Source organism: Misgurnus anguillicaudatus, unplaced genomic scaffold, assembly GCF_027580225.2.
Source record: "Misgurnus anguillicaudatus unplaced genomic scaffold, ASM2758022v2 HiC_scaffold_28, whole genome shotgun sequence".
Lineage (NCBI taxonomy): Eukaryota > Metazoa > Chordata > Actinopteri > Cypriniformes > Cobitidae > Misgurnus > Misgurnus anguillicaudatus.
Window position 1 is genome coordinate 2,169,795 of NW_027395278.1, and position 16,302 is coordinate 2,186,096.

At 36.6% G+C, this 16,302-nt stretch overlaps 1 protein-coding gene across 2 annotated transcripts in view; it reads right to left on the minus strand.

The window, feature by feature from the left end:
• Window positions 1-16,302, minus strand: part of LOC141362539 (unconventional myosin-VI-like) — an 84,948-nt gene that overhangs the window by 34,713 nt on the left and 33,933 nt on the right. Inside the window, exons 15-24 of one of the 2 annotated variants that reach the window (XM_073864772.1) lie at window positions 14,070-14,197; window positions 13,757-13,852; window positions 13,397-13,567; window positions 12,359-12,397; window positions 10,378-10,471; window positions 7,969-8,099; window positions 6,557-6,634; window positions 6,313-6,442; window positions 6,109-6,199; window positions 3,101-3,251 (exon numbers count right to left, since the gene is read on the minus strand). In XM_073864772.1, coding sequence (XP_073720873.1) covers window positions 3,101-3,251; window positions 6,109-6,199; window positions 6,313-6,442; window positions 6,557-6,634; window positions 7,969-8,099; window positions 10,378-10,471; window positions 12,359-12,397; window positions 13,397-13,567; window positions 13,757-13,852; window positions 14,070-14,197 — 1,109 coding nt within the window. Of the gene's footprint in view, window positions 1-3,100; window positions 3,252-6,108; window positions 6,200-6,312; window positions 6,443-6,556; window positions 6,635-7,968; window positions 8,100-10,377; window positions 10,472-12,358; window positions 12,398-12,826; window positions 12,924-13,396; window positions 13,568-13,756; window positions 13,853-14,069; window positions 14,198-16,302 lie in introns of those variants that run through there. The other variant, XR_012368286.1, reaches the window with a different exon arrangement.

A 16,302-nucleotide genomic window follows, 5' to 3' on the forward strand; every position in this document is an offset into this window, starting at 1 on the left:
ATCAATAGCATAAATTAGGGGTGGGGGCTACCTGTCTGACCACCCAATGTCAAATGGGGGAGTGTTTGGAAAAAGTAAGGACACAGAAATGACACTACAACCTTATACTGCTTTTCGTCCTGAACCACACGGGTTTCATATCACAAAGTAAAGAAAGTGGCAGCATCTCAGTGGTTTCATATCCACCTGCAGACAGCGGTGATGCTGGACTACATGACCCTCGGTTGTATTAATATCCTGCAGATATTCATTAAACCTGGATGTGGATTCCGAGCCATATGGCAGAGCACCAAAGGAGCGTGTAAGGGTGCGGACGTTGTGAATGATCACGTACCGCAGGGGGGTAGGGAGTAAATGACAAGGTCCATCTCACCCACTAATGCTAGATGAGTTACTGCTAGTATAGTGAATGACATCCATTGACACAATCTACGTTATTAGCTGGGCTAGCCATGGTAATCTGCAGTCCAGATGGTAAGGTAATAAAAGGCATTGCCAATCAAAAATCGGATGCTAATGAAAAAGTGCTATGCAAATAACAATAAGACCCATCACAGGTACAGAAGTGCAAAGCACATCTCATTTAAAGGGAAGAACGAAGTGTCCAGGTGGACAAGTTTTAGCTCTGGTGCCAGCTATCTATCAGAGAGAGGGCGATGCCTCTCGAGCCCGCTGTCAATAATGCGCTGCCAGCCTGACAGATGAGGTCGAGCTCCACGTTGAGAATACAACAATGCATATGCTGCACTCAATCAGCGGCGGCTGAAAGTTGGGAGGAACGAAAGGAATCGACGCTGGAAAAGGCGTAATGCGGCACAGCCTAGTAAATCGTTCTTGACGGCGTGTGGCCAGCATGTCAATGATGAGCCTCGCAGACAGAAATCTCATTGTCAGATTGTCGATTGACTCTTATTTATTTACTATCATTGAGCGCTAGATTTACTGCAGAATGGAATGAAAAGCATCCACTCTTTTACTTTGAGGCTAACCCTGATATCTTCTGAACTCATGATGACACAGCAACAACAAAATAATAAAGGCTGCAAAATAATGCAAAATAGCTTCTTCCTTGGCTACACTAAGGGGGCATGTACACCAAGGCGTTTTCACCTCAGGCCAGCGTATGTTTTCAATTGTTTCCAATTAAAGCGTTTCCAATTAAAGCTTTTAAAAAACACCAGGGGCTGGCATGTTTTTTACCGTGTTGAGTGCCCAGAGAAGGAAAACGCTCAAGTTGTCAATGTCACTTTTCACTCAGCCGTTACCCGTGGGGCCCGCGGGTTGTGAGACGCATCACTAGTAGCCACCACAGGAAAAACACATCATCATCTGAGACAACGTAGTGACAAAATGCGCTCTATAGAACAGTTTGTCCGTTAAAGGAAAACACCACAGTTTTTTTATATTTTACTATGTTCTTACCTCAACTTAGATGAATTAATACATACCTATCTTTTTTAAATGCGTGCACTTGATCTTTGTAAAATGCGTCATGAATGTGTTAGCATTTAGCTTAGCCCCATTCATTCCTTAGGATCCAAACAGGGATGAATTTAGAAGCCACCAAACACTTCCATGTTTTCCCTATTTAAAGACTGTTACATGAATAGTTACACGAGTAAGTATGGTGGCACAAAATAAAAGTGGAAATAAAAAAAAAGATAATTATGTACATATGTATATTGTATGGCAGAAGAGCACTTAGTTTGCAGCACTTCGACCTCGGCGCGAATATTACTGCACAGTGCAAACTAAGTGCTCTTCCGCCATACAATATAGTTCTCATTTTTATCTGCTTAAAAAATCGGCACGTTTTATTTTGTGCCCCCATACTTACTCGTGTAGCTACTCATGTAACAGTCTTTAAATAGGGAAAACATGGAAGTGTTTGGTGGCCTCTAAATTCATCCCTGTTTGGATCCTAAGGAATGAATGGGGCTAGGCTAAAACACATTCACGACACGTGCTGTACAAAAATTAAGTGCATGCATTAAAAAAAAGATGGGTATGTATTAATTTGTCTAAGTTGAGGTAAGAACATAGTAAAATATTGGAAAATGGTGGTGTTTCCTTTAAGGGCTACTGTAAAAACATAACGACGACTTCCATGTAAGGGTACATGCGGTGTATGGAGATAAAAATGGCTCATTCTAAGATAATAAAAACATATCTGTTATTATTAAGGTCTTTATACACCACTGAAAACATAGTTATCTATATACTACATATATTCAATTTCTGTCAATAGATCATCCAAACGTTTACAAATTGCCCTTTTAAATGAGTCACAAACTCTTTGTTATACGAGTTAAATGAGTCACAAACTTACAAATTATTATTGGCTGCATCTGTAAGCTTAAAAAAGCCGCATTCGACGGCTGCATTCCAAGGTAAAACGGCATCAAGGCACGTCTGAATAAAAAAGTTTCCTTCACTTCCTGTCTCCTAGGACATCTTCATCTGATCGATTTTTGTGGGCAGCATAGAGGCATCCCTTATCGTCTTTGATGTCCCGCAATCTTATTCATGTGCATTTATGGGGAAGACAATTTTTTGAGCAGAGTCAAAAAAAATTTAATGGTGTCTGAGAAAGATGTCTGAGGACAGTTTCTGTATAAATTTAAGTTTTATTTTTCAAAAACTTTTGACTGCATTTCTACTGAGAACTTAGTATTGCAGTTTTCAAATATTGATTTGCCAAAGCTCTTTCTATTTACAAATATAAAGAAATATTTCATTTTTCATATTCGAACAAATTACTTGTTTTAAACGTTTTAAGAGTTTTTCTGTTTTTAAGGTATGTTTTAAAAAAGTTTGAACCCATCATGAGGGTAAATAGAAGTTTAGCCACTGCAAAAACAACATTTTATAGAGAACATCGTCTAACCTAAATAGAAAGACGCTTGAGGTTGGCAGGCAATTTAGACTGCCTTCACCAGAACATGGAAAAAACACACATCTGATGAATTATGTATAGATACCCGATACAACTGAAGGGCTAGAAAAGAGCTACACCACATAACATCATTGTGCTTTGTAAGCTGAAAGGGGTGAAAGAGGATTTCGACAACCTTGGGCGATTTTCCAGTTGAAACCTCACCTTGATCTTGGTCATGAGGGCATCAGTGGAGGCGGCCAGTTCCTCGATGTGTTTGCTCATTTCCTGTTTGCCCTCCTTGAGTCCGTTCACAGCCTCATTGAACTTCTCCATCCTCTTCCTCAAGTTTTTCACCTTCACCAGGCCATCAATGCTGTTGTGCACAATTTAGATAATCAACAACTATTTTTCAAAGACACAAACAGTAGATACATGCAGTGACACCACACTGACAAGTGTTGAAAAATGCAGTGATAGACCCTAAATAACACAGTGACAAATCACTATGACAGACACCAATGTGTTAAATGTGTTTAAAAAGCTTAGAGGCAAAGCTAGTACATCCGAATCTGAAAACATCCAATCTAAACCCATATTAGTTATCTATTTTCACCCATCCACTCGGCAGATGTGCCAGCAAACCTGTGGGAAACACTGAAGTGAAGTAATATATCTGCCGTGTTTTGTCTCACTAAATGATGTTGAAAAGCCTGGTTGATGATATTAACTCTTGTTTTAGCACAAGCTCACAGTTTGAGCTTTTTAACAGATGATTCCCTAAATGTACGAATGTAATAAACTGACATATTTACAAGATGTTCCTCATATTATCATCTTTTGAAACTTTACAGATTAAATTTCGGCATCTAGATGACACGTTTAAACTCTTAAGCAACTGTTTTCTAAACAAGCTACACAATCCCATCCGGAGCATATGCGATGAAGCGGCCAGCTCATCTTCTTTGTTTATGGACGTGGCATCATCATGCAAAGACAAATTATGCTTTTCAAACTATTTCCCAGGAAAACAGATCAAAGGTTCAAATTATAAATCATTATTATAAGCTTATATTTTGCATCGGGGCAAGGTATGAAGGCACTCTTAAACACTTTTGTTTTTACATATTTAATAACTATTTTTGTGTATTTTTAACACGGATTGGCACTTTAAATACACTTAATCCCAGCCTCTGGTCATTCAGAAATACCGGTTTGCAAATTACGTTAAAGAACAATTTTTCAGCAAAGTCCTTTAAGTGCACGATAGAAGAATTGGATTAACGACGGCATGCAAACATCAAGGTGCAAAAGTTTTTACCTAGGAGCAACTTTCTGATGTCTTTGATGAAGCCGATACGGAAGTGACTTAACCTCTTGAAAAGCACCCCCACTCTGGCCCAAACCATGAAAAGAACTACTTTCACTAAAAGGGCTGTTTTTACTAAACCATTTAGAGTATTAGCACTGTGGTATCATTAGAAAGAAGACACTTTGAGCTTCATTTTCCAGGTTTCAAAATTATTTTAAGATAAAAATAAAAAATGTTAGAGAGGCTGAAGTACAATATATGTGTGTGAAACCTAGAAATGCAATGATGCCAAAGCCACAAGTCTAAAGAAGTTATGTTTCACGTTTGAGGTCAATAGGCCCAAAAATAAGGTTCTTGCAAGAGTTTTTGTAAGATTAGTGCCTTTTCTAAGTGCCCCAAAATAAAAGTCTTTTGTTTACATGCATATACGTTCGTTCTTCTTATTATTATTTATTCTTATGTAAGCGTATAAAATACCGTTTCCACACCAGTAAATAAAACGTCACACAAAGATCGTTGGATTCGTTATCTAATTGGCTACACATTCTGTCCATCAATATTTTCCATTCCAAGTCATTGGATGAACGAGCGAGTCAGATCACGTCACAATATTTGACAGCACTGTTTGGATATTATGTATTATACTCCCACCTACTTTTAGAAACACTGTTTGACCGCGGTTTTGAACGCGAGTGTAATCTCATATACAAGTGTTACAACGTAAATAGTCCTCAGATTCTATACTATATTCTATTACAAGACGTTCATGTGAAATCTGATGTAAACGATGGACAATACATCTATATTTCACGGATTATACGCATTTGTGGACAAAAATGGTCATTGGATGTATTTTTTTGGAGAGTTTTTATGGGTTATTCACACATCTGAAACATACTGTATTCGATTCACGATCGTTATATCAACACAAAGGTAAGGAGTCCCGTTTATATTTTGCATGTTGTCATCTGGACTTCTGAAACAAAATACTATATTTATGATGCTAGAGCATCTGTATCTCAAAACAGAGACCATACACTGATGCTAAACCCATAGACCTTTTAAACGATGTATAGTAATGTTAATAGTATTATTGTTTGTAGACAGTAGGCTATATAGATATTGTTAGCAGCATTAAAAAAAACTGACGTCTTTCCGCCCCCGAGCTAGTGCGCGTCGAGACTGGCCTCTAGAGTAAGGTGACCAGATGTCCCTGTTTTCTGGGGACAGTCCCGTTTTCTGGTGTTCTGTCCCCAACTGGAGCTGTCTCCGGAAATGTCCTCATTTCAATTACTGATTATAAATCTTTTCATTGCAATTAAAGTGAAACTGCTGAACCTAAACATAAGAGTATGATATAAAAATGCTAATTATAAGAAAACATGTCAGACCAACATTAATAATACAGAAAAAAACACTACAATGACTTGAAATGTGACTAATTTCATCACAAAGCAGAATCATAACTATCCATTTTTACTCACTTTTAAATTGCATGATAACATTCAGTAATAAAGTCTGGGTGGAAAAATCAATGTCTCAAAATATTGTGATAGTTTGCTCCACAATACAATATCGATATTCTCACAACAAGAATCTATACTTTTAGTTACATTTTTAATTTGAATATGTTTTAGGAAAAGAAGACTGCCCAGCAAGCATAGCAAGTCTGTAAGAAGGCAAATATACTATATTGTTGGTCAAGACACACAATATCATTTCTAGCTAACCAAAATTGAATATCAGAACGAGATAAAAAAAAAACAATTACATAAAACACCAAAGAAGAAAATCCAAAAATCCATAGAAGATGTGAATGTATTACTGGTTTGATAAACTTGATCAAGAACACATTATTAAAGTATTTCGAGCACATAACGACCTTGTTTCCACCGGGTGCTGGTGTGTGTACAGTACATACCGTGGCTTGTGTCTTCTCTTGCACAACCACATCCGAACTGTCTTCTGAATGTTAATGCAGGCAGTGGCCCTGTATTGCAGTTTCTTCGCCACTGTGCAATAAGATGGAAAAGGAAAAAGCTTACTCATCAAACAGCATCACACCGTAACAATGCCAAGATGAACAGGTGGCTGCAGACCCATTCTAACTGATGATGTAACATACATTTAACGACAGACAGCGTGCACCACTGGACCTTCTTCCAACGGCTGCACACCAGCCACTTATTGACCCGTTTCACAAGCTCTGCCAGGTGCTCCGGATCAGACTTCATGATCTGGTCAAACTCTGCGAACTGATAGACACGCGTAAAGATTTATGGTGGAGTGATGTATCCCATGTGTCCCGGTTTAATGAAGCCTTAACAGCATTCTATTATTTTCCATTATGAGAAATGTGAAATCCTCACCTTTCCAGGACGGAAGAAAACCCTGGTTAATCCAAACTTGAAATCGTTTTCATTGAGGCCGAGCGCTTTGAACAGAGCCTGTTGGAGGACAGATAAATTCAGAAAGCAATAAATATTTTATTAAAGGTAGACATGATTTTGTGTTGTGCTTGCCAATTTTGAAACAGCAAAACAAGTTGATATTATTTAAATGTGTAAATAATTTAAAGTCACACTGTGGGGAAAATCAAGTTTTATTGTTGTTTACATGTCTATGTGGTGTTTTTAATATATTATAAGAAAAGCCACAGGCAAATTCATCATTTAACACCATTGCAGAGTATTTTCTCTGTAAAATCGGAGACAATCTCATTCCTGCAGTTTAAAATGCCCTTGGTTTCCAACATCACAAATATGTAACCAATCATATCAACACAGCTGAACATGTGGATCAGTAGTTTAACTTATAGATAATATGTACAGTATGGATGCCTCATAGACACGGTGTTGAAATGAACTGCCGAACGTAGCATCTGTTTACAAATATATCTACAATCCGAGGTGGTGCAAAAGGGTAGAGGCGGGGACTAATTTGCAAATGCATATCTATGCAGTGCTATTATGTAGAGTAGAGGGGGCGCAGCTAATTTGCATATTCATAGTTTAGCGTATACTAAATGAGGAAAGGGAGTAGAGTTAGATTTAAGCTGTTTCAAGGCATAAAGAAATGAATGTGACAGGTAGATATTTTATATATACTATTATGATGCTCGAAGATACTTTTTAAATGATACAATTCTTGACTACAGAGAGAATTTAAAAATGTAATTCAATGTGCAACTGTGTTACATATACTATACATGCTTTTGTTAGGCTACTAATATGATTGACGCCTTTGTCTTATATGAGTGTGCATGAATTTAAACATTTAAAAGTAGTATACATTTCTTTTTATAACGTTTTGATATGGGATGCATCACCAAGTGCACCACTAAATGACATCAAGGAAATCAATAAAGGATTACTGTGTGCGTGCTTCTGCAAGTTTACACAAAAGGTCACATTTCTAAATATAATCTAGCTACTGTTGTCACGGTACATCAGAAGAATGGAAGAATAGAATGGAAGCAATGAGACAAATACATACTAGTAGATGTTAAAGGGACACTCCACTTCAAAAATAGGCTAATTTGCCAGCTCCCCTAGAGTTAAACATCTGTTTTTTACCGTTATGCTAGGCTATGCTAAAAGTGGTACCGGCAGACCCAGAGATCAGCTGAATGGATTCCAAAACAGTACAAATTTAATTTTTTTACTCTAGGGGAGCTGGAAAATGAGCCTATTTTCAAAAAAATTGGAGTGTCCTGTTAAATCTTATCTATTAAATTATAAATGTATATGGTAATTCTTGAACAAAAACATGAAAGGTTTACTTTGCAAAAGAGTCTAGGATCAAGCCTTGTAAGTTTGCTGGGCATATATTGCTTGTACATGTTGTATAGCTCATGAAATGCCGCTCTGGAAGGGAAGCCACCCTGCATCAGATCCAACACTGATACCATGCCTGAGAGCAGAAAACAGGAAGAGATAAAAAGTCAGTAATGATACACAAACAGGATTTGCTGAATTTATGTCTACACATCACATATGTGACTATAAAAGTATGTAAAAGTAAATTTTAAGTCACACAGGTATATTTGTAGTAGTAATAGCCAACAATACATTGTATGGGTCAAAATGATTGATTTTTCTTTTATGCCAAAAATCATTGGGATATTATTTAAAAATCATGTTCCATGGATATATTTTGTACATTTTCCACCTTAAATATATACAAATTTTGTGTGGATGCAGTTGCTAAGAACTTTAAAGCTGATGTTTCTAAATGTATTTTTCCACCTCAGATTCAAATTCGATATTCAAATAGTTCTATCTCAGCCAAATATTGTGCTTTCCTATTAAACAATACATCAATGAAAAGCTTATATTCTGTCAGATGACATATAAATATATCTCAACTTTAAAAATTGACCCTTTTGACTGCTTTTGTGGTCCAGGATCACATATGAACCAAGTTTAAAGGGGAAGATCCAACATCATATGCACTGTGATCTCTTTGCTTCCTGCAATGCTAAACTACCCACTTGTGTTTTTCTCTTCTAATTAAATGTTATTAGTTAAATATTAGTACTTTAAAGGAGTAGTCCACTTTAGAGATGGGGTCCATTGACTTTTTATAGTAGGAAAAAAAATACTAAAGTAAGTCAATGGGCCCCATCTATAAAGTGGACTACTCCTTTAATGGGTCAGCATTTGTGTCACAAAGCTCCCAAAAGAAGGTGGCTCATAAATATTTTACTGTTTTGCAGATGAAAGCATTAAATAAATAAGAGGAATTAGACATCAATATATTGTTTGATTGGTTTCCACACCATTAAGCCTATCATTGGTCTACAGCAAATCCATTACAATCCAATTTATACAAGGTAGACATCGAACAAACTGCAACAGTCACTACAGTCGTGAGACGAGTTTTAGAAGGATCTCTTGACAGAAATGCAAAATAATATATAAAACTATATTATCAGGGGTGTATAAAGACCTGTTATGTGTTTATTACCTTAGAATGAGACGTTTTTATCTACATAAACAAAGGGGCCCCTTACATGGAAGCCGCCATTTTGTGCCGCCATGTTTCTACAGAAGCCCTTAATGGACAAACTTTTTATACTAAGTTGTCTTCAACTATGACATGTTTGTCTGGTGGTGGCTACCGTAGCTTTTCTATGTGTTTCAAAAGCGATAGGTGAGCAGTGGACTTAGCCGTTGGTTGCAGTTTGCAACCTCACCACTAAATGCCACTAAAATTTACACACTGCACCTTTAAAGGGAAACTTTTCCCAAAAATTAAAATTCTGTCATCATTTACTCACCCTTATGTTGTTGCAAACCTGTATACATTTCTTTTTTCTACAAAACACAAGGGAAGATATTTGTAATCAAGCATGAAACAGAAGCACCACTGACCTCCACAGTAGGAAATACTACTACTATGGAAGTCAATGGTGCTCAAAAATGGTTTGATTACAAACATTCCTCAAAATATCTTCCTTTGTGTTCAGCAGAACAAAGAAATTAATACATTTTTGTAACAACATGAGGGTGAGTAAATAATGACAGAATTTTCATTTTTGGGTGAACTATCCCTTTAAATGTTCTCTATTTCATGCTTTCCTGTAGCTCGGCTGGTAGTTACATGGAAATTCTCATCACCCATCCATAATGGCTGTTTTCCACCAAAGTATAACTTTTCATAATTGCGAACCCACTAGTCATTCAGGAAAGTAGTCAAATAATGACTGCCTTTACACTGTGACTTCAGGTTATATAGGGTAAATGAATCATCATATGCCAGCGTGCTTCACTTATGTCATGAACTGTAGTCAAGTGATCCCCAAATAGTCAAAACAGGCCCAAACTGTTGTCTAGAGCTACAACTAATCGATCAGTCTACTTGACTGCACAACCCCTAGTACATTCAAGCTTTTTCCCATCTACTTAGAAAGTTTATTTCTAAAACTTTGCAAATAGCATATGAAACCACTTCAACCTTCAAAACTCTCATGTGGTAACGACATCTCTAAAAAATAATGAAAAATCAGTGGAGCTCACATTTAATATGGCCGCTCCATAGGCAATTTCCGTATTTGTTTTAAAATAGAGCTTGCGACTGATGAACGGTGTGTATTCATAATAGGTTTGCTTAAATTGGAATATTTGAAGCATTACCGGCAGAGCGGCGAGTTGAACTGGGAAAAATGCCTATATATTCATATACATACCCGAGCATTGCAGCTGAGACAAAATCTGAGCTCCTTCAAACTGATGGCTCACCATCTTTAGATTGGGCTTCACACAACGAATGAAACTGGAGCCCTGTATAAAACATACACATGCAACATTATTAAAGAAAAGAAACCCATATGGCAAAAAATTGCGAAAATGTTTCTGGCCAAAAATATTTTTAAATATAAGATAAATGCATTTTGTGGAAAGTAACGCTTAAAGAGATAGTTCACCTAAAAATGTTTAATTCTGTCATCATTTAATCACCCTCATGTTTTTGTAAACCTGTATTAGTTTTTGTATTTTTATTACACAAAAATAATTGTATTTTCATACACAAAAGAAGGTATTTTGATAAATGATGGTAAGCACACAGTTGATGGCGTACAGTATTTGTTTTTCCAACTATGGAAGTCAATGGTTACAATGAGCTGTATGCTTACCACCATTTATTAAAATATTTTATTTTGTGTAAATCAGAAAAAAAGACATTCACACAGGTTTAGAACAACATAAGGATGAGAAAATTATGACATAATTTACATTTTTGGGTGAACTATCCCTTATAAAATATATATTTTGAATTTGAATTTACCCTTCATATATTAACATATATTTCAATATAAATTTTAGCTGCAACAAATGGGTCAGTGACAAAAAAGATGAGAAATTCAAAAATCTTAAAAAAAAAACTTTTTTAAACGCATGCACCAGGTTCATTTCAATGCACATAGTGTATTTATGTTATTTTTATGCAATATAAAATTACATTTGCACAATTTTAGGAAAGTTAACACTGAATGGACTTGAAAATGTCTAATGGTGTAACCGCCAATTGCGCCAAAGAATGAGAAATATTTAATATTTTATCCACCTTAATGGCATGCAAGCGTAATCATCAAAAAAATATATATATATATAATTTTATTAGTTATTTCTAAATGTAAACTTTAACGCGTTTTTGTAATATTTGTCCTGACATATGCTGAAAACAGCTCTGTTTTCTAAATAATCTTTGACAAAATGATATAAAAATGTATGTAAAAAATCATATTACACTAAACTAGATGATTATATTTTATTCCACATTTTTATGAATATATTTAGATTTTCATTTAAAAAAATACTAGTTACACCAATTGACACAGATCAGTTACACCACATTCACATTTTTGGAATTATCCTCCAAATATTCTGTTAAAATGAAATTAAACCAGATATTTTAGACTTGGTCATCAAAAAAGAGAATGTATGCAAGTAATCTGCAAATTTATTTTGAAATTTTAACCCTTTTAAATTTAATTAAACCATACGGACACAAAATTAAAGTCACATCATTGACCCAAATACATTTACTTTTACAATCCATATGGCAATATATATATATATATATATATATATATATATATATATATATATATTCCTGGCCAAATCATATACATTTATGAAGTATGTATAAAATATAAAATTTTATAAAGTATATATTTGCAGATGAAAATATATTTAATTTTAACCTTTTATGTTTGCAGGTTTGTAATATAAACAAAGTTTTTCTTCCAATTCAATGTGAACATAAATGCTCAAAAATAAATTTTGTTTTCAAATATGTCAAAAATATATTAGTGAAAAATACATTTTTGTAAAAAATACATTTTTGGTCATTTTTGTACATTTTGAAATTATTCAAAATTATATTTGGAAAAAATATATATACCCATGATAAACAAAACGAGATTCTGAAAATTATTACCAAGATAAAATAATGGCAGTTCACAGCATATTGTACTGTATTTATTTATACTGAGAATCCCAAAGCTGCAGTCATCTGAATATGCAGGTTGTAACACCCTATACCACTATTGCTATAAAATGTACACAAACCTGTGTTAAACAAGGCTTAAATGTTAAACAATGCTTAAACACACCAACTGATAACTAAATGAAAAACTTAAAATATATAAATATGATATTACTTACTGTGCTCCGAAGCTTTTCCAGCAAAAGGTTCAGCTGGGTCTATAAAGTTCATCAGAAGAGAAACATGAGTGTGGGTTTCACTAAAAGGCAACCGTTCATTAAACGGTACATTAAAAGCAATTCTATATGCACAACTATACAGTTGTCATGCAAATAGTATGACAGATTTGTCATTGTGATTGATGTGGCTATAAAGGGTCTTAGAATCTTGTTTACATTCAGTATGTCATTATGAACATTAACAGAATCAAAATAATTAATGACATGGTTACATGTTAAAAGAGAGTACTTTTATGGCAATGCATCTCTAAGACAAAGCGCTACAGTGGAGAAATGTGACGGTGTGACAGCCAGTGTCAAAGGCAATAGACCAGGCAGGTCAGTGAGAGGGTGGGAGCAAACTCAATATATAATTAGTTCATGAGGTGACCCTGTGATGCCGGCGCTGAATATTTCAGCCAGGCTTACCCTACAAACGCTTCGGTTTTTCATTCTTTCTACATTTATTTCAGCCATAGAACATTACTGCTTTTCTCAGGGAAAGGTTGAAGAAACAGGAGGAAGTCTAAGAGAGAAAGGGCACAAGTTAGAAGGAAAGAAATAAGATCACCAGGTAAGAGCTTTACAAAAACCCATATAAAAAACTAGCCCCACAAAACAAAATCTACAGGGGTCCCAAGATAGAGCTTTGCAGAACCTCTAAATCTGTGGAAAGTCTACAGTCTATTTCAGGGGAGTTCAATCTTGCTGGAAATCTACCATCCTGCAGAGCACATATCCTACTCTTATGAAACACACCTAAACCAGCAAAAAACAGGTTTAGTGGTATTCTAAAAAAAATTACAGGCAGGCGTGTAAGTGTGGGAAGAACCAACTTCTCAGGAAGGTCGACCCACAAGCGCAAGATTGAGCACCCCTAGTCTATATAATCCAAAGCCTTGAAGGATAAAAATAATCTCATTGCTTCAGGCTTGTTAACTCCTATGACAAAGTGTAGTTCCTCGCCATTAGGAGGATAAAGTTAAAAGACAGCTTCACCTTGAATTTGTTTCCCACACTGATAAAGCTGAGTTTGCCGGCTTTCTGCTTTGAGTCCTTGGAATTTGAGTTGTTCTCAAAGAGATCCCGGATAAACTTGTCCTTTGACTCGCACACCAAGCACTCCAAAGACATATGGAGGGCGTCATTATTCTTCTCCACAAACTGGGTCTGCACACACGTTCATAATACACCAAAACATAAACACAATGTCACCAACAACTTCACCAAGGGATTCCCCTATGGCGGCAATCTACAGTGTGGCCTAATAATTTTTTTGCATGTAAAAGACCTTGTAAAAGAAAGTTAAAAATATTCTTAATCCATAAATAAATGAATTCAAGTAAAGGGAAACCTTACAGTCTCATAGCACACGGCTCCAGCGAAATGTCTTATGATGAAACCTTCATCATCTCTCAGATTCCTGTGGATTGTAAGCTTTGACTTCCTGGGAACCTAAAAAGGCAGCAGACGCAGAATTACATTTTCTGCACAACCCATCTTATTGGAATATAACATATTTGTCATATAAGGGTTTTCTATACACTTTCGTAAGCATTCTGAAAAGAACATGTGTTCCAAGAAAGAAAAAAATCATAGCTGCAGCATAGAGGTTTGGAACAAGATAAGAGCGAAGTAAGTAACAGAAGTTTTATAACTTTGTATAGCTTACGGTAAGACGGAAATGATTTTTGTGCTTGCTGTGAACCATCTCTGCCAAGTGCTGATCGCTTGGCTGGGGAAGACGATTTTCCTCGTCCAGAATGTCCAGGATACCCACCAGCTTTGCTTCAACCAGATCTGCAAAGCAATGTGTAACACCTAAAACTTTAGCCTTGATTAAAGAAACTTTTCATGGGGAAAAAACGTGCACGGGAGCAAACTAAATTAGCATATTCAATTCCTGCACTGAAGGTACTATCCAAACTTAGGCAGAACTCAGCAAGTTTAATGGACAAATGCAAAATCGGCAAGCGCGCGCAACCCTTTTTGTTAATCATCCATCGTATGCATAATTCATCGGAGACGTGAGTGGGTGAGAGAGGTGCGGACACAGGCACAGTCATGTATTTGCATGAGCAGACACCAGGGTATAAATGTGAGGTGACTGATGAGAAGATACGCGGGTAAGGGACCTACGTGTCGGTTTCGAAGCCACAAGGACGTGATACATCACTGTTGGGAAAATTATGGGAAAACGGGAGCTGCCAAACAATAAGCATAAACAAGCGAGTCTTTCCCTTCGGATTAGAAGCGACATCTGCAACGCAGGTGTAAAGTGCATACTTCCACACTGCTGACCCTGTACCAAAGGTGTGATGTGATGTTAAGCCACCTGCATAGTGTGCGTACTCACCAAAGCTGTTAGGTTGGTGACATCTTGACAACTTGTGAAAAATGTGAGGTGGTTCGTTTTACAGGGACAGGCCGTATGAAGATCTTCTTTAAGCCTTAATGCATTTAAACATAACAAGCTAAAATGTAAAAGCACAGTGTACTTTGGTCTTCCAGATTTCACTGTGTGTTCGGAGATTGAATTAACCATTCCTGAGGGGAGGATTAGGGTCAGGCTTTGCTGTTCAAGACACCACCAAATAACCTAAAACATTGCAGCTTTTATCTTATCACCTAATACCTCTCCAGAGAGTTCGGGAGTGTGAAAGCTGTCCCTCCCACGATTCATTCCTGTTTTATCTCTGGCAACCAGCATGCATTTCTCCCATGCATTTATGCTGGAAGATTTATTTAAGATATGCATTGTCCAAACTGTAAAAACCGTGGTTGTCAATTTGCATGTTACTTTAGCTTAAAGGGACACTCCACTTTTTTGAAAATATGCTTATTTTCTAGCTCCCCTAGAGTTAAACATTTGATTTTGCCGTTTTGGAATCCATTCAGCCGATAGGAAAAATATCCGAAAAACACCCCCAAAGCATGATGCTACCACTCCCATGCTTCACAGTAGGGATTGTGTTCTTGGGATGGTACTCATCATTCTTTTTCCTCTAAACACGTTTAGTGGAATTATGACCAAAAGTTCTATATTGGTCTCATCTGACAACATGACTTTCTCCTATGACTTCTCTGGATCATCCAAATGGTCATTGGCAAACTAAAGACGGGCCTGGATATGTGCTGGTTTAAGCAGGGGAACCTTCCATGCCATGCATGATTTCAAACCATGACGTTTGTGTATTACCAACAGTAACCTTGGAAACGGTGGTCCCAGCTCTTTTCAGGTCATTGACCAGCTCCTCCCGTGAAGTTCTGGGCTTATTTCTCACCTTTCTTAGGATCATTGAGACCCCACAAGGTGAGATCTTGCATGGAGCCCCAGTCCGAGGGAGATTGACAGTCATGTTTAGCTTCTTCCATTTTCTAATGATTGCTCCAACAGTGGACCTTTTTTCACCGAGGTGCTTGGCAATTTCCCCGTAGCCCTTTCCAGCCTTGTGAAGATGTAAAATTTTGTCTCTAGTGTCTTTGGACAGCTCTTTGGTCTTGGCCATGTTAGTAGTTGGATTCTTACTGGTTGTATGGTGTGGACAGGTGTCTTTATGCAGCTAACAGGTACATCTAATTTAGGATAATAAATGGAGTGAAGGTGGACATTTTAAAGGTCTTTGAGGGTCAGAATTCTAGCTGATAGACAGGTGTTCAAATACTTATTTGCAGCTGTATCGTACAAATAAATTGTTAAAAAAAAAATCATACATTGTGATTTCTGGATTTTTTTTAGATTATGTCTCTCACAGTGGACATGCACATACGATAACAATTTAGACCCCTCCATGATTTCTAAGTGGGAGAACTTGCAAAATAGCAGAGTGTTCAAATACTTATTTTCCTCACTGTAAGCTAAAAAATTGGCGTAGATAAAATACCAAAATCTTAGCGAACAAAGA